The 19,097-nt window shown below is 32.5% G+C and overlaps 2 protein-coding genes across 2 annotated transcripts; one reads left to right on the top strand and one right to left on the bottom strand.

Moving 5' to 3' along the window:
• The first annotated feature begins 6,819 nt into the window (after positions 1-6,819).
• On the top strand, positions 6,820-7,741 carry LOC114173897 (extensin-like). The gene has a single exon (XM_028058564.1). It carries the CDS (start codon positions 7,046-7,048, stop codon positions 7,514-7,516), a length of 471 nt encoding a protein of 156 aa, XP_027914365.1. The 5' UTR covers positions 6,820-7,045; the 3' UTR covers positions 7,517-7,741.
• An 8,409-nt stretch (positions 7,742-16,150) lies between these two features.
• On the bottom strand, positions 16,151-17,725 carry LOC114173006 (MLP-like protein 43). Its single transcript, XM_028057188.1, has 2 exons — positions 17,429-17,725; positions 16,151-16,430 (listed from the first exon to the last, which is right to left on the bottom strand). Exons 1-2 carry the CDS (start codon positions 17,613-17,615, stop codon positions 16,156-16,158), a joined length of 462 nt encoding a protein of 153 aa, XP_027912989.1. The 5' UTR covers positions 17,616-17,725; the 3' UTR covers positions 16,151-16,155.
• Positions 17,726-19,097: the final 1,372 nt, after the last annotated feature.

Raw genomic sequence — 19,097 nt, 5'->3', positions numbered from 1 at the left:
TTGCAACTTTGCATGGCGGCTCTTAGGCAGCGCCAAGCGATAGTGTAGGGGCAGGGGTTCATTGCAGATAAATTTTCATGGATAAGCTTGATGGCTTGGTCAGGGATATGCTGGATTAGCTAAGAGCGGGGAGGTTCGTAACGGAGATTGGAGATGTGTGATTGATGCGGACGGGGAGGTTTTGTATCTTTTGTACTCTTGTGTGATGATACGAGCGGGGAGGTTCGTATGTTCCGTGCTCACACTTGAGGCTGCTATGAGCGAGGAGGTCCATAATAGGTGTTCACGCATGTTGGACTACGAGCGAGCAGGTTCGTAGAGTTGGACTACGGGCGGGGAGGTCTGTAGAGATGGACTACAAACAGGTAGGTTCGTGGAAGCATGATAATCCCTAAGGACCAAGGTTGTGAATGGATATTTCTCATATAGGTTATGAGATTGGGGTGGAACATTATAAAGAATTCAATAAACTATAAAATTGGCTAAGATAGATTGGGTGAAGATGAATTCTTATTATTTATTGATTGTATTATTTTTCTTTCTCAACTCACTCTTTTTGTTTGTGTTTGGCGATGATCGTGTGACTTATCACGGGGAGCACATGTGAATCTAGGTGAAGACGTTGACGCCTAGAGACGGGGTGGGCAAAATAAGTTTTTTATTTCCAAACATTTTGTAATAAGTTTTTATGATGTTTTTCTTTATTAGGGATTTGTAATAAGGAGGATTTAGTGTATTGGAACTTCATCGATATAAATTTTAAATTTTTCCGCGCTTGGAAACTTTATATATTATTTTAATTCCAAAGAAATTATATGATATTTGATTTATCTAATAATATCTTATCTCTTTCCAAATTGAGACCAAATTTAATTTTTATATAATGTTATATTGATTTTTTAAGTTAGACTATTTAATTGATTTTTAACCTAAAAATCACAAAGTATTAAATAGTTCAATTGACTTTTAACCTAAAAAGCACATAAAGTATTAAATAGTTTATGTGATTTTTAACCTCTTAAAATTTAAACCAATGATGTTAGTCCTAATTTCCAAAAATTTCATTCTAATTATAAACCAAATCTAACCCTATATTGGGAAGACAAAATTGATCAATTTTCAAAAAAATTGGGACTTAATTTAACAAAAATAATGAATGTAGAGACCAAATTGAATATAAGACATTGACACGTGTCATTGACATTGACACGTGATACCTACACTAACACATGTCACTGCTACTACACGTTGCACTGCTATTGTCACATGGCATGATGCTAGCTTGACATGTGAACATTTTTTTAGTTAAGAAATAAAATAAAAAAATTATGAACTGATATGTGGTATACAATGTTCATTGTCTGTTATATTTAAACCGCAATAGAAAAATGACTAAATTGAAAAAAATTGACCAATATTAAGACTTTATTAAAATAAAAAAAATTAAAACTGAATTAAAAGAATCAAACAAAAATAGAGAATAAATTAGTATTTTAATCTTCATCTAGCATTTGCACTCCACAATTGATAAAATAATTACTTCCAAAAATGTAAAAACACATATTAAAAAACCATGTATTTAAATAAAGCAATCAAATTCAAATCAGCAACTAAAGGTTTTTAAATCATCAAATTTAAAATTTATCTTATGTATCTTGAACTCAGTAGCGAAGCACTTGAAAAACGTTGAAATCAAAGTTGCATGAGCTTTATTACGCATCTTGGGATCTATTTCTTTCAAAGTCAAACTGAAAACTCTAATTTCAAAATAACCATCACCGAAGAAAAGAGTTGCTAAGAAATGGGTAGCATACATGAACATCCGTAAAAGTGTTTTTAGCAATTCACAATAAATTTTTTCAATAACAATTTTTAAAATTGTAAAACTTAAGACATAAATATAGTTTTTCAATAACAATGCATATATTTTATTGAAAATTTCAAAGTTCATTAAAAAAATATTATCTAAACAAATTGAGATTTTATATTTAAATAATAAATTAAAATTTAGTTCCTAATCAAAATATGGAAAAACGAAAAAAAGGGGCCTTATACTGAAAAAAGGTCTCGGTCTAATTATGTAAGGAACGAAGTCTACTATACAATAAAGTTCTTTAACTATACTTTCCCCAAAAAATATAAATTAATATTTAGGTAATATTATTTTATGAGTTTTAGTGTTAACTTTTAGGATCGTAGAAGGAGCATGATCCTTAGCAAAATCAAATGAACCTTCCAATTGCTATTTCTTATTAAAGTTTGTACCACAAGATGAGACAAAAGTCGATTCCATAAAGATGCTATGGAAAATGGGACGGTGGTGTGCATCAAATTTGTTCACTTGTGTTTGCTTCTGTGTCAAGCATATTCCTCTGCTTCCATGTTCTCAAACTCCGATAATGATCTTAAAATAATATTAAAAAAATAATAGTGATGGATGTCATAAACTAAATAACAGCAAAAAAAATATTACAAATTAATAAAATACTATACTATACTATAAAATTTCATGTATAATATGATTATAAATAGATTCCGTGAAGTAGTAAAGATAAGAATTGGAAAACGCAATACGCAAGTGGAGTTTGATGACTCAAAAGCTTCAAGAGTAGATAATGACAGAATGAGCTCATTGATTGAGGTAAGAAAAACGAACCTCTAGAAAGGGAAGAGTCCTACAATGAGTGTGCTCAAGGTCTGCTTGTTCAAATATATTAACAATAATAAGGTCAATTATGTCGACATGAGCCAAATGCATGCATGTGGACACATATGACGTGTTTGCTAAAAACTAATCCTAGCTAAAAGTTATAACATCACATTTTATTATCTTTAATTCAAGTACAAACTTCTTTAATATTATTGATACGGAAGTATATATAACTTAACCTTGATTAAAACATTTGATAGAACAATTAGTAAAGTTTACTTTTTTGCTAAATTATGTTTGATGGTTATTTTTGTAATAAAATAGTCCTTCTATTTTTTATCTTAATTTATCTTTATTTTGGACAATTTCATGCAATCAAATTTTTTTTAATGGTATACTAACAACGTTAACGGATGTCACGTGTCCATCAATTTTTAAAGTTTTTTTGAATTATTTATTTATTTTTTAAAATTTTATAAAAAATTTAAAAAACTTACCACGTGTAGTTGACGTCATGCCACGTGATAGTAATTAATGGTGTGATGTGACAGTGACAGTGGCATGTGTCACTATTATGTCAGGTGTCACTCCCTTATTCTCAATTTGATTCTTGTATTTATATTTTTGTCTTGATTTAGTTTCAATTTTTGTAAAAAATGAGCAATTTGGTCCCTCTCCAAATTGAAACCAAATTTCATTTTCATATAAGTGTACACAAATATTTCTATTAAAATTGATATTTCTATTAATTATTTTTAACAAGATTAAATTTATTTAAATTTATATTTTGCATTAAACTTTATTTAAAATTATTTTAAAGTTGTTAATAAAAAATAATGCTAATAGAAAAAAATTCACAAATTATATTAATATTTTATTACATTATACTTTAATATTGTTTTTTTTATTTGAATATATATTTCAAATAATTGTATATTTTTAAAATGTGTAAAGTTCAATCATTTCTATACAAATGTTTGAGTTGGTGTAAAAATAACAATTATATAAATTTTAAAAATAATTTTAACTAGTTTATGTAACAATCAAAAATAAATTTAATTTAAAATTTTAAAACAATTTTAAGTAAAGTTGAATGTCAAACACAAATTTAAATAAACTTAGTTTTGCTAAAATATATAATAAAAATATCAAATTTAATAAAAATATTTGTATAACATTTATATAAAAAATTATTTTTGTTTCAATTTGGTGAGGGACGAAATTGCACAATTTTTACAAAAATTAGGACTAAATTGAGATACAAATAAAAATACAAGGACCAAATTGAGAATGAAGAAATGACACCTAGCATAATAGTGACACGTGACACTGTTATTGCCACATCACACTGTCACTGTCACATGGCACGATGTCAGCTTGATACGTGGCAAATTTTTAATTTTTTAAAAAAAATAATAAAACATAATAAAAAATTTAAAAAAATTCAAAAAATCCAGGAACTGACATGTAGCACCCCTTTAACGTTGTTATTGCACTACTAACGGAAAGGGCTTGATTGCATCAAAATTTCCAAAATAGGGACCAAATTGAGATAAAAAAGAATAGAAGGACCAAATCAATATTTTGTTGTGAAAATAGGGACCAAAGACATAATTTAACCTTACTTTTTCTTTTCTTTTAACTACTTTTCATTTATTCATATGATTGAATAAGAGATCTTATTCAAGGTAATTTTTTCTTATATCTTGAAACTATATATATATATATATATATATATATATATATATATATATATATATATATATATATATATATATGCTTTAGTCCAATTTATTGGGTTTGGCCAGACTTATACTGGTTAAGACCGAAAAAGTTCATTGGATTAAAAAGTCTAATAAGATCAATATAGCAAAAAAAGTTCCATGGACTAGGACCAAGCCATGAGTTGGTATGTCTGAGTCAATCTTAGATCAAGATACAAAGAGTTTGGATTAGGTCCAAGTCAAGTATGTTGTTCATGTTGTATCAAGGTTAGACTACGTCCAGGTCAAACCAATGTTGATAGAATTTACAACTTATTAAATTAAATCAAATTCACATTAGACATAGTCGAGTCAGACTCATGTCTGGTTGAGTCAAGTTGGGCCACAAAAGATTCAATCAAGTTGGACTCACGTAGGGATCAAGTCGAGTTGGGTGCACGCAAGGGCAAGGTAAGTTGAACTCACCTTAGAGAGAGTTAATTAGGACCCATTTGAGTCCAATTAAGTTAACTTAAGTCAAGTTGGACCTAATCAAGTTGCATTAACATCAGGTCATGTAGAGTTAGACCCATGTTAGATCAATTCAAGTTAAGCCCACATTTGACCCATATCAGGTTGAGTCAAGTTGGGCCCACCTTAGGCTTTGTTAAGTCAGGCCTATCTTTAGTCGATTCTAGCCTACCTCGCACTCAATTGAGTTAGGAACACCTCAAGCTCCATTGAGTCAGTCAAACTCAATTGAGTCAGACTCACCCTTGACTCAATTGAGTTGGGCACACCTCAAGCCCAGTCAAGTCAAACTCACCTTAGACTGAGGTAAGTTGGGTTTGTGTTAGGCCGAGTCGAGTTAACTTGAGTGAAACCAATGTCCATTTTAGTCGTGATAGACCCACATCAAGTCGTATATAGTTAGGTCCATCTTTGATCAAGTTGACTCGAGTAATCTTTTTACATAAAACCTCTAATGACAAAAATTTTCAAATTTTTAAAATTTAAATTATTTTTGTATTTATATGTTTATCTTTTCTTCTTACTTAAAGTTCACCAACATAATATTGTTAACTAAGGTCAATTATACCATTCAAGTAAATTTTACTAATATAATATTATTAATTAAGGTTAATCATGATATTTAAAATATTATCTATTTTCACAATATTATCTTAAAAGAAGTTAAGATCAAAAGACTTTCCCATGATCATAAACCAAACATCATAAAGGTTACATTTTTATAATTGGAACAAAACTCAATTATTTTAACATAATTATTACCACTTCGAACAATAATACATCATATTAAATTATAAATTTTTTGAAATTTCCTTATGTTTTTTATTTCTACAATTTTTGAATGTTCAGAATGTAACTTGAATAATCAATAGTGCCAACTTATACTATAACATTGAATACTAGAAAAAAAAAAGTTATATATGCAACGAATTTTGGAATGAAATGGAAAGTTGTTGAATGTTATATATAATATTCCATGGTCAATGATAGGATAATATCATTTGATCCAAAAATCATGTGGCCACATGCAGATTGAATACCTACCAAAGAAGATTTGTCATGTGAAGCTAAAGAAGCTTCACAAAATAGAATACACATAAAAGCTTCCAAAAATTCCGATTTCCAAAGAAAAATAACTCACTTTATCATCTTCTGAAGCCTCACACTTTGGCGTACCTTTTGCTGTGCCACTCGCTACAACGGTGTCGGTGTCTACTTCCATTCACAAGTTTGCAACTAGATACACTTTGGTGTGCAAAAACATTGTTATAATATTTAATATGCTCATTTTTTTTTTTTATTTTGCATTCATTTTTTTTCTAGTATAATATATCCGCGGTTGTTTTATTGCTTCATTTTGATATAAATATTTTCTTTTCAGATAAAATTATAAATCTATACTGAAAATTCCAGATAAACTAAATATTATAAATGGAGGTAAACATTTTGTTACGTGATATCGAGTTAAACTTAATTTTACTATATTAATAGACATTCACAATTAAAGTTTTAAGTCTGTCGTTCTACCCATTATTTATCTTAATTCTCAATTTTCATCTTAAACATTTTCCGTGTGAATGCACGATATTCTTAATGTGACGAGATGTGTTAACTTAAGATTAACCCAATAATAATAGGTAAGCGAGGGCAAATAATAAAATTATTAAATTATACTATTTTTGAATAAAATTGAAAAGATAAATTAATTAATCAAATAATAAAGATTAAACTGAAGTCATGTGCGAAAACTGAACCACCTAAAGTGGCTTAGATTAATGTTAATTATTGAGGTCTTTATGGATTTGTATGTATGGTGGAACCCACGGTCCACACTAATTGCCACATGCTAGTGGAAGATTAGATTCCACATGATAGAGTTGCTCTTACTAGAAAGGACCACAATAGCAAATGTCATCCCCACTTTTTCCTCCTTAGAAAACCAAATTAATTATCATGCCCATAACCTAAAAGGACCCTTTACCCATAGTTTTACATTTTCCATGCACTATCTATCCCTAGTGTAACAAATCCTTTCCCTATCTTCAACTAATCCTCTCTTCAAAAATCCAATCCCTATCACAATCTAACTCACTCAACTCAAGCCACATAGTAATTCCCTACCACCACCAATTCCATCTCCAATCAAAACCAACCCTCCACCATGCCAACAAAAACTCATCCAACTAAACCATCAAAGATCTTCACTTTGATCCTTCTGCTTATTTGTGTCATCAATCCCATCAAGGGTGAGGAATCAAGGAAGCTTGATGAGACCACAAATGGTAATGTGAAGTGCTCACCGTGTGAAGGTGGTTCCACCCCATCACCACCGATAATAGAGTATTTATCACCACCACCACCACCACCGATAATCTATCCCTCACCACCACCGCCGTCACCGCCGCCACCGTACTTGTATTCATCACCACCACCACCGTCACCCAAGAAACCACCATCATCGTATTGCCCTCCACCACCGTCATCAGCGTACCTGTACATGACGGGTCCACCGGGGAACTTGTACCCGGTGGATGAGAATTTCAGTGGAGCCAGTCCAAGCCGCCACCAAAATTTGGCTGTGTTCTTGCCACTTTCGGTGGTTGTCGTGTTGAGCATGATGTTCTTTTGGTGATTAGCTTGTCAAGAAATTAATTCAGACCATTCACATGTGTACGAGAAGCGTTCATGGATTAGTCCAAGGTCTCACGAAAGGTAATAAGGAGGAGAGTTTTGTACTCAAATAATTTCATTGTTTCAAATTAATGTTCCCCAGTTCTTCCTTTAATTTCTGATCCCAATCTGTACAATATAATTAATAGCAATAATCACTATGAAATTAGTTTCTGAGTTTCTGCTACGCTTTGCATTTGTATTTTGTTTTTATTAAATGGCCATATGTTTGGAAATGGTAAAACAGTAACAGTTTAGTTTTAGGAAAAACGAAAAAATTTGATTTAGTATAAAAAAGATACAAAATATTCCTAAACTTTAACGAACCCTAAAGTTTCATACACTAAATTTATACGATTTTTATTGTCAGGGATTTACGTATATAGTGATTTGCCATACATATAATTGTACACAATTATTTAAAGAGTCATAATCTTAATAATTGGCAAACGTATACTAATTTATATTTTTTATTTCTAGAAAAAAGAATTTATGCTCTCACCCTTAAGTAAGTTCGAGGCCTGGTTTAGGACGGAGTTTTAACGATGACAACCAGTGTTAATAAACCGGAGCGGACTATTTGATTTTGACAGGTTTTGTACCTAAGCCCAGCTCACTGGTCTTCAGTCGTTACACGCACACGTGTATAGAAGATAAAAGTTGGGTGACTGAGAACAGTACCCATATCCGGCGAACAATTGTAGAGAAACACAACCGCTAAAACACACTCTCTTTTAAATAAAAGGTGAGTAATATTATATAGGATTAAATATTTTTTTGGTTTTTTTATCTTTAGGTGGAAATTGAAAAATAGTCTCTCATCGAAATTTTAGATTAATTTAGTTCCTCAACTTTGAAAATACGTATATTTAGTCTTTTTAACCAAAATTTTTAAGTTTATTTGATGTTTTAAACGCATTTCATGATAGTATTTGAGTTGTTTACATCGTTTAATTCATTTTTGCTTCAATGTTTACTTAGAAACGCTTTTAAAACATCAAATAAATTTAACAAAATTTGATTAAAATGACTAAATTCACCCATTTATTAAAGATGAGAGACTAAATTGGTCTAAAGTTTCGAAGATAGACTAATTCCAATTTTCACTAAAAGTTAAGAGATCAAAAACGTATTTAACCCTATTATATATGTATAAAAGGTTGGGTAGACTTTGTATAAACACTATTCATTACGTATCACACATTGTTCCTACCATACTCAATAGTCCCACATCATCATTTAGAAGTTAAGGTCTAAGGTGGTTTAAATATTCTTTTCTTCTTCCATCTTCTGATGTGTCTTCTAAAGGTAAAACTGTAACAATTCTATCATCAGACTTAGGGTCTGAATTAGCTAATTGCTAAAATGATTTTCTTAAAAAAAATTATACTAGTGTCTATTTTAGTAATCAATAATTTTTAATTTTGTAAATTGATATCTAAATTGGTCACTATAATTACTAACTATTTTTTTGTTTCTAATTGAGAATTTTCTTGTAGTGTATATATATGTTGCTATATCTCATGCATAGTAATAAGTTTTAGTATTAGTTTTCCTTGAATAAACTCTTTCTTTTCTCTCCTCTATGTTCTCTCTCCTTTACCCTATCTCCTTTTTTACATGGTATCCAAAGCTACTACCATGTCCTCGTCTTCCTTTGCTACATGTGAAATTGTTTCCCCATCCATCTCAAATGCTCTTCCCCACACCTTTCATACTCCCATCTCCTTGAAACTCGATGATGAAAATTTTCTCTTATGGCAATTAGCAAGTTCTAGTGACTATTACTAGGTTTACACTTATCTCATTTCTTGATGGTTCTTTATCCCCCCGCCCCACCCCCTTCCCCCCAAATTCCTTAACCCGAAGAAACATCCAACATTGTAAATCCTGAATTTACCAATTTCATTTACCAAGATTAGAAAATTGCCGCGTGCCTTCTAACATCAATGACCACACCGATTTTAATTAAGATGGTTTGTCTCAAATCTTCTGCATAGATTTGGTAGAAACTAATGTTGGCATGGCCAAAAGTTTTATTGCTGCTTTTTCCAACATCATTGGCATGACTGTTGGTTTGGTTTTGCGGTGAACGCTGATGATGGCTAGCGGTGGTACATGGTGGTTTTGGTTTTGGCTAGTGAAAGATGAAGGTTGAAAAAGATGGTGATGTGGCAAGTCTTGATTGGTCAGATTCTTGGGATGGGATAATTGCAAATGAGTATACTTTTTATGATGGAGTATGATTGCTAGTATAAGCAATGAAGATGTGTTTATTTTACTCAAGGTGGAGAATATTAGCTTCATGAAAATAATACGTCTTGAAAAGTCCCACATCACCTAGGATAAGTTAGGGAGTGAATGTTAGTGACTATATAATGGGCTCTAAGTCAATGATATTCCTTGCCCTAGTCAAAAACACTTTAAGCTTGTACTTGACTCTTCTTATTCTTATTTCTTATACTCTTGTAATAAAGCGTTGTGAGATTTAGGTTAAATTATTGCTTTGGAGAGTGTGGGTATAATTGGGGTCAAAGGGCATGAGAGAGTGGCCCATGTGTTGTACAAATTTTCACATAGTGTTATTCTCTAGTTGGCTTTAACAACGTGATAATGTTGTTTTCTACCATTAATTGGTGTTAAGTTTCATGAATAAAATCAACTTCTTCATGGTTTTTATCTTGTTTAATCCTCAAGTTTATGTTGTTTTGCATTGTTTTGTATTTTGGTTGTTTTATGCTTTTTTACTTCTAATCTCTATTATGCGTGTGTGAAATAAAACAATAGGAAACAATTATGGTGGAGGACAACAAGTTGAAACTCAAGGAAACATGATTGGACAAGAAATATTGAGTTTTAGATAAATACCTTGTTAGGAATCCAAGTGTGAGTCTAAGTCCCACATTGACCAGAATTGAGAAAGTAGAGCACCATATAAGGATCAAGGCCCATAAACCCATCGCCTTAAGGTTTTGGGTTGAGAGTGGTGTCAGTGTCTTATGTGGTTAGGCTCAGATCTCATTGGTGTTGTTCTCCCCAGTGAAACCCCCTCTATAAAACCTGACAAGTGGTATCAGAGCCGATGGTTAATACCGGCTCAGAAGAGTGCAGTATGGTCCTAGTATCGAAAGTCTTCCTGACAGTGTTGGTCAGGTAAAGCGTGTCCCGTTAAGAAGAACGACGGTACAGAAAAGGACAAAAAATTAGTACTCGTGGTTGGGCAGCTTCCGCTAGAGGGGGAATGTACCAATGTGGTTGAAGGGACTCACCCTTGAGGGGGAGATTGTTAGGAATCCAAGTGTGAGTCTAAGTCCCAAATTGACCAGAATTGAGAAAGTAGAGCACCATATAAGGATCAAGGCCCATAAACCCATCGCCTTAAGGTTTTGGGTTGAGAGTGGTGTCAGTGTCTTATGTGGTTAGGCTCAGATCTCATTGGTGTTGTTCTCCCCAGTGAAATCCCTTCTATAAAACCTGACAAAATACCCATGTCGGGAGACATCGAAATCAAGCCCAACACTACAAACATGGAGAAAGGACTCATCTATAGGTATATACTGCCTTGGACCACCCTCGAAAGGCCAAAAATGACCATTGGGTGCTAGGCTGACTCGTTGGACAGAAATATGGCTCGCCAAGTAAGTTACATGTCTGAGAGCGTCGATTTTAGGCCTCGCTAGGCGAGAATGAAGCCACTGGGCGAGAATATCGACCACAATACGCGAAAAATGGTTATTTTATCATGTTTCTACGAGAGTTTTGGGGGATTCCTCATTTTCAAAAATAGAAACACCTTGGGTGCTTGGGAGAGGCTCTTGGAGGCTATTAAGGGTGTTGGGAAACTATCCTTTCTCCTTATTGGGTTTCCTTTTTCATCCATGGAGGTTTTACCCCATTTGGGTTGGAGAGAATGATGGGCTACGAAATTAGAGATGAAGATGCAAATGGGAGGCGCAATTGGAGCATGGAGCAGTATTCAAGAATCTTGGGAGAGGGATTGTTTCTACTTTATGGTTCCAATTTCTTCCCTATTCTTCAATTTTGTAAAACCCTAGGTTCTCCACCATGAAGAGCAATTTCTATTTGTTGAGATTAGATGTAAAACATTGAATTCTTATGTAAAACTATGTCGTTAATATATATATATATATATATATATATATATATATATATATATATATATATATATATATATATATATATATGTTTTTCCAATTCAAGTTAATATTTGATTTCCATGCTTAATGCTTGATGTAGATTGTTCCCAGGCTTGATTTGTGATTCTTGAGGTGTTGGGACACATCTTTAGAAAGAATTGAAATTTAATACCTAATGGATGGTTATATCTAGGAATATAACTTGGTTCATTAGTAATCTTAGATTCTTGAAACTAATGCATGATTTCACTTGTTGAGGATTTAAGGAATTGAAGCTTGATAAGTGATCATAGGCTCAAAGGCTCTAGGAATAAGATTTAAGTAGTCTTGTGAATTGATTTTAACAAGAATATGGAATTGAGATAATTTAGAATGCATGAGAATGAAGTGGTTGACGTCTAATCTTGACAAATTGTAAATACACTATGTTAATTTCTTGTTCCACACCAACTGTTTGATAAAATAAAAAAAGTTTCTTAGTATTTTTGTGAACTTGATGTCTAATTGAGTCATGAATTGCGAGAGTTGTCATGCGTTACACAAGTTCCTTGGGAGAGAACGATAAAATACTTATTACTTGCTATGTGTGACTGATGCACTTGTCGTGTTGGTTTTTCACTAACACGACGGTTGTGGTATTTTCCGATTTTGGGGTTTCCACGTTATATCTTTGTGTACCATTGTGTCTATTTTTTTTCCTTTGTTAATAGGATAATTCTCAGGGTTTTTTCCTAACACAGAAAAATATGGAGAGACCACACCATACCCATGATAAAAGTACGTCGCACATATAGGAAAAAAAATAGGACGAAAAAATTAAAAAATATACATAGATAAAAAAAAAGCAAATCAATGCAACGCATTTAGAAAATTAAAGCTCAATAATCAAATTCCCCAACATATTAATCCTACTTACAATCCATAAAAGACCTTTTTCAATCAACAAATATTAATTGTTAGTTGAAAGTTGGACATAGAACCTCTCTCAACCTCCCTTCAACTTTCACCACTAGGCGAAGTTGTTTATAGGTGAAACTGCAAAATTGTTGGTGGTTGATGCTAAGGCTACGGAGCACTTCTCAACAACTTATTGGGCAGGATCAGGCCTTGCAACTGGTGCTTATGGTTATGGCTCCAAAGATATGATATGATATGACTGCATTTTACATTTCCACTATCTCCCTTGAGCTCCAATCTTAAAACTATTTCCATTCTAATTTTATGATGATGGAATATGGATATTTTTAAATTTTATACTATTTACTATATTATATATTAGAGTATTTATAAAAAGATTATAAAATTTCTTATTTAACTGTAAGGCCCATTAATTTCTGGTTCCCTCTTTCTGCCCTAAAGAGAAGGGCTGCCCTATAGCAGTTGGGCCTAGAGGCTGGCCCATTGGATAAATACCAAATTCGTGTTGTCCTAACCCACATATTCTCATTTTCAGAAACAGACCTAAAGTTGTGCCGTCACACTCCGCTGCCGTAAGGAGCTTTGCTAGGGTTACGTCTTCCCGTTCGAACAGCGCTCAACTCCGTTTCCATATTCTGCATAAGTCTCCTTCCAACCTTGCTCGTGGTTCTGCTACTGTTTCGCTGGATAACCCTTTTCCTATGTCTCTCATCTTTTTCCAGCATCTTGAGTCGCTCCTGGTTTTGCCGTTCACCACTATTTAAGATCGAGGTCTCGTGCTAGTCTTTTTCGGGTAAGGGAAGCTAGGACCTTCTGTTATCTGTGCTTTTCTGCTGTTTTGGACGTCTTTTCGTGTCTGTATGGATTGTTAGGTGTTGTGTCCGTTTTGGTTCGAGTTTAAGCATGTTTTGGTTTGAGGTTTTGACTACTGTATGCGAAAATAGTGGTGGGTGCTGGTTTTCTCGCCCAAGCGAGCTAGTCTCGCCTAGGCGAGATTATTAGAGGCTCACATAGGCTCCTTGTCACTCGAATTGTCGCCTAGGCGACTTGCGATCTTTTTGAGCGAGGGGTGCTCTCGCCTAGGCGAGAAGGGGCTCGCCTGAGCGAGACCCCGCAGAGCCCCTTGTTCATTGTCGCGCTCTCGCCTAGGCGAGATGGGATCCGCTTGAGCGAGAAGGTCCCCCTCGCATGAGCGAGCCCTGCTAGCTTGGGCGAGGCAGCGGGCATGTTTTGATGTTGTTGTTGAGTGTTTCGCTGATGTGTGATTTATTATCTAATCCCATATGCTTTACAAGATGGGTTGTGTGATGAGGGCATGATTAATATTGTTCCCCTTGAAATGGAAATGGCATGTTAGTTGAGTTGGTATGGATTGAAAAGCACGGGTTGTATGAACTGTTAATTTTACATGATATTATTGTTATGAGAAATTATTGGTTGGTGGGTGGAACATGTTTAAAGAGTGGGTAGGGCATAATTCCATGTCTCTTATAATGAGAGATATTGGTGGCGCCTCATCGGTTGGACGTAATTTCATGGATCCCCCTTAAGGGAGTCCCTGGTTGTGCCTCGGTAAACGGACGTAATTCCACGGGGGTCGTGGTGATGCCTCAGGGCCAGGGCGTAATTCCACGAAGGCCACGTGGTGGTGCCTCCTGTAAGGGTTTAATTTCCTGAAGGCCTCGCGGTGACGCCTCATTTGTAGGGCATAATTCCACTGCTATGTGGTGGTGCCTCAGATATGGATTCGGATAGTCATGTCTTATAGTTTTGAAAGGGGGTTTGATATATGATGTGTGGGTTCCCGTCATTTATGCTCGATTCGATGATTGAATGATAATTATTGTAATGTATGAATCTTGTACACTAGCTTACCCTTTTACTTGTTTGTATGGTTATGTGTGTGGTCTCCCCCTTTGCAATGATAATCAATACTATTGATGTGAGCAGATGTGAGAAACCGAGGCAGTGGTAATAGCGACGGAGATGCTACAACGTGATGGTCATGGGCGGGTTTGGGCTCACTATGGAGCCCTCAACTGAAGAAGTTATTGTCTAGATTTATCTCTTTGTACTAGTACTTGACTTGTTGTGTTTCATGTTATTTTGGGGTTTAGGCAGTGTTGAGCCACCCTCTTTTGTTATGGATATGTTGGGGTACTGTGTACGCCATACCCCTTCCTTCCGCACTCTCTAAATATTTAATATATGTGGCATTTATTTAAATTGATTTTTATCTATTTAATTGTTAGTTGAGAGTTGGACATAGAACCTCTCTCAGCCTCCCTTCAACTTTCACCACTAGGCGAAGTTGTTTATAGGTGAAACTGCAAAATTGTTGGTGGTTGATGCTAAGGCTACGGAGCACTTCTCAACAACTTATTGGGCAGGATCAGGCCTTGCAACTGGTGCTTATGGTTATGGCTCCAAAGATATGATATGATATGACTGCATTTTACATTTCCACTATCTCCCTTGAGCTCCAATCTTGAAACTATTTCCATTCTAATTTTATGACGATGGAATATGGATATTTTTAAATTTTATACTATTTACTATATTATATATTATATTATATATTAGAGTATTTATAAAAAATTATAAAATTGCTTATTTAACCACCAAAAGATATCGGTAGTTAAATATATATATATTTTTGCCACCAATTTAGCATCGAAAACTAATTTAATTAAGTTAAAAATGAATTCATTAGTGACTGAAAATTGTGATCAAATTAATAACTAATTTTTTTAATATAATACAAATTTGCCTTCATTAGCAATCGAAAAATGAGTTTCTATATAGTTTTACTCTTGCGATAAATCGGTCTCCTAAATATGAATGTGGTCAAATTTGCAGTGATCGAAAATTTGATGATTATTTAGTTACTAAATTTGAAATTGAATTCTAATTGTTTTACAATTAGAATTTTTTCGTTATTGTATAATTTTGGTCTCAAATTAGGTCATTGAGAGTGTTTGTGACCGATATTTATTTTTTAGTTACCAAGTTTCTTGATTGTTAAAGTGCATTTGTTTTATAATAGTTTAAACTTTTATATTTATTTTAGTGTCATATTAGTATAGGTTGATTAACTCAAATAATATCTCTCCGTGTGAATCATATTATTTAAATAATCTTTACTTCGGTTCAAATTAAAATATAAGTACAACATGTTCAATATGTTCACTCAATTCCTTCTCATATTTATATTTAAAATATGTCTTTTACAAGCACACCCACCAAAACCTAAAACTACTACAAATGAACTATGCATATACAATCGTTAAGTTGACATGCAGTAAATAGTGCAAGCATCCATTATCACACAAGCATGGGACACTAAGAAGCATATATATATATATATATATATATATATATATATATATATATATATATATATATATATATATATATATATATATATATATATATATATAGCATTATTACATATCAAACTTAGTAATAGTTCATAAGCATTAGCCAAATCCACTTCATCACCACATGTGGCTTCTTCTTTCTGTTTTTATGGCTTGACAAGATGATCATCAATATCTTTAGTGACCAAAATAACAAAGTCCAAGAATGATTGAGGAGATGGAGCAGTAATATTCTCAGATAGTTTTTCATATTCATAGGTCCATTTCACAATCCCCCCATTCTCCTTATCAATTGTTTGCAGGGTGGCCCTTAAACTCTTGTAGCTCTCACCGATTTCCCCATCAAAGATGCTGAATATTATTGTCTTGTTAGCATCGTCTACAACTTCTATTTTCTCCTTAGCACTTGTCTTCTTTCCTTCTACATATGTTTTCAGAATTTTATTTTTCCCAAAAATGGGCATGAAGTTATATACATGTACATAAAAGCCATCGATATAAATAGTAGTGCAAAGTATATATATTACTCGTTTTTCCATTAATTAACTAGACTAAGATTGTTATAATAAACTTCAAATGTACAAAGACCAAATAAGTCGAACACTCTCTAACCAAGTCAAGATATCATGTCTCAATTAGGACTGACAAAAAATTGAGTCAAAATATTCTTAGGTGTGCTTAGGTGAATGATAACTTAATACTCCCACGAAAACTAATAGAAAGATTTTTCTGTCAAAATCTTAGAGTCAACATAAAGTTTAGATTTTTAAAAATCCATACAAATATCTCATCGTAATCTAAAATTGGATTATTCTTTTACATATTTAAATATAAAAATGAGTTTGATCCAAAGTTGATTGTAATAGTATTGTTAAGGTCAACTACCAAATTCAAAACTATCTACATTTAAATCAGTCATCATTTTGTCTTTATAAGAAATTTTAAATGGTTATGAGAAAACACATATTAAAATTGTCCTTATTCTTAATTATTAAGGGTTAAAGAAGAAGGATATATTTAAATTGTAATCGCCGTCGACTATTAAGGATTAAAAAGAGAAAAGTATATTTAACTTATCCTTATTATCAACTATGTTATCTAAGAATATTAGATGTAGAAAACATGACTAATGTCTTGTAATAGATTTTAAAAAGCTAGGAATCCAAGTAAGAATTGAAATTTCAACATTCAATAAAGATAAAAAAAGTTTAAATGATATATAACAAAAACAAAACGTATAAATATTTAGTCTTAAAGTTTAGTTATATAGATTTCTTATATGTATGAACCATTTATCAGAAGTAGTAAATTTTTCTATTTTTCTGTTCCGATAAACAAAATTTTCAACAAAAGTAGTTGAATTGACTTTAATTGGTTGAGTTATTTGAAGCAGAACATGAAACGTAACAAGAAGCTTACCTACGGTAAACTCCCAGTGTTTTACAGCATCAACATTTTCCCAGTCACCTTCATGAACAACAGCTGAATGTATCCTTTGGGAGGAGATATTAGGAAGATGCTGAAGTTGCTTTCGAAAGACATGGAAGAACTTTTCTGCAGATGCTTTGATCTCTACTTCAGCCTCTACTTTCCCACTTAGACCCATCTTCACTCTCACAAAATCCAGACACAAAAACACAAACAATGATTCAGTTTACTTTTAAGGAAGGAATGCAGTTTGCTTAAATAGAATGTTCTGTTTTTGACTAAAATCAATTATTGATTCAACTCTCGGGTTTTAGCTTGCGTGCTTCCTATACTCAACAATAATTTTAATAACTATTATTGTTTTACGTGAACAAATTGATAAATAAAAATAGTTTTAAATTATGGTGGAGATATATCTGTAATATTAAATTATTCTTACTTATAATTCCTCAACATCTTGGAACTCATAACGATTAATAAAATTGATATATAAAAAGTCAAAATAGCTGATTGAAACATTTATAGACAGCTAAATCGAAATCTGCAAAATTTGATTAGAAAATGTTTTTCGTGTATCGTGAGCTATAAATTTTTAGTTTTTCTTTTCCTAACTTTAAGCCGCAGATTTATGTATATATAAGATGTAGCAGATGCATGGCTATGTAGCTCCTAGGCATGACTGAGCCAACAATTGGATGGTAACCATTAGAAATTTCGATCACACTCGCGTGACTTTTATACGGAATAAACCTAAACAAATAAAGAAATTTGACATGATAAATGATTAAAGTTATAATGAAAAGATTTAACATATTGAATTTTAATTAGTTTTATTCTTAATTATTTAATTATTTAAATATTTTGTTTAGATACTGAAATTTAAATTTAATGAATTTTAATTTTTCTATTTATTTAAATAGAGTATTTTAACTATTACCAAATACGTAAAATAAAGTAAAACTTAGACCCACAACGATCCTAAGCTATACATCATGATCTTTGTTTGAAGTTAATAATGCAGAAAGACAATTAAATCAGACTTACACACATATGTACCTTAATTTTGATTCTCAACCATAGATTGTTTTAATGAATACACACTAGTGTAAAATAGGCTTTTTATACCAGTTAAAAAAGGCTTTTTATACCGGTTCTAGCATAGGTATAGATGCAGGTGGTATAGAAAGTTTGATCTTTTCTACATCGGTTCCATGACAGGTATAAAAAATTATATTTTATACCATTTCTAAAACCGGTATAGAAAGTCCTCTTGGAAATGGAAAGTCATGTAAGAAAAAATGACTTATTATACCGATTATAGTTCCAACTGGTATAAAACATTACACATTTTACACCAAGTATGACCTCAACCGGTATAAAAAGTGATTTATTATTTTTTTATGAAAAATTCGTTTATGCTTCTTACCACATACCAAACCTGTATATAATTACCCAAAACATCCAGAAAACAAATCTCATTCAATCTAATATTTACTTGAAATAGAATCTAATGTTTATATGAAATATAATACTACTCCAAAACGAATATAAGTCATAAAACACCTAACATCATCTTATATACTGTATGTAATAACCCAAAACATCCAGAAAACAAATCTCATTCAATCTAATATTTACATGAAATAGAATTTAATGTTTA

Source organism: Vigna unguiculata, chromosome 2 (genome assembly GCF_004118075.2).
Source record: "Vigna unguiculata cultivar IT97K-499-35 chromosome 2, ASM411807v1, whole genome shotgun sequence".
Taxonomy (NCBI): domain Eukaryota; kingdom Viridiplantae; phylum Streptophyta; class Magnoliopsida; order Fabales; family Fabaceae; genus Vigna; species Vigna unguiculata.
Note: the sequence above shows the minus strand (reverse complement) of the source record. Positions and strands in the feature narration are given on the sequence as shown.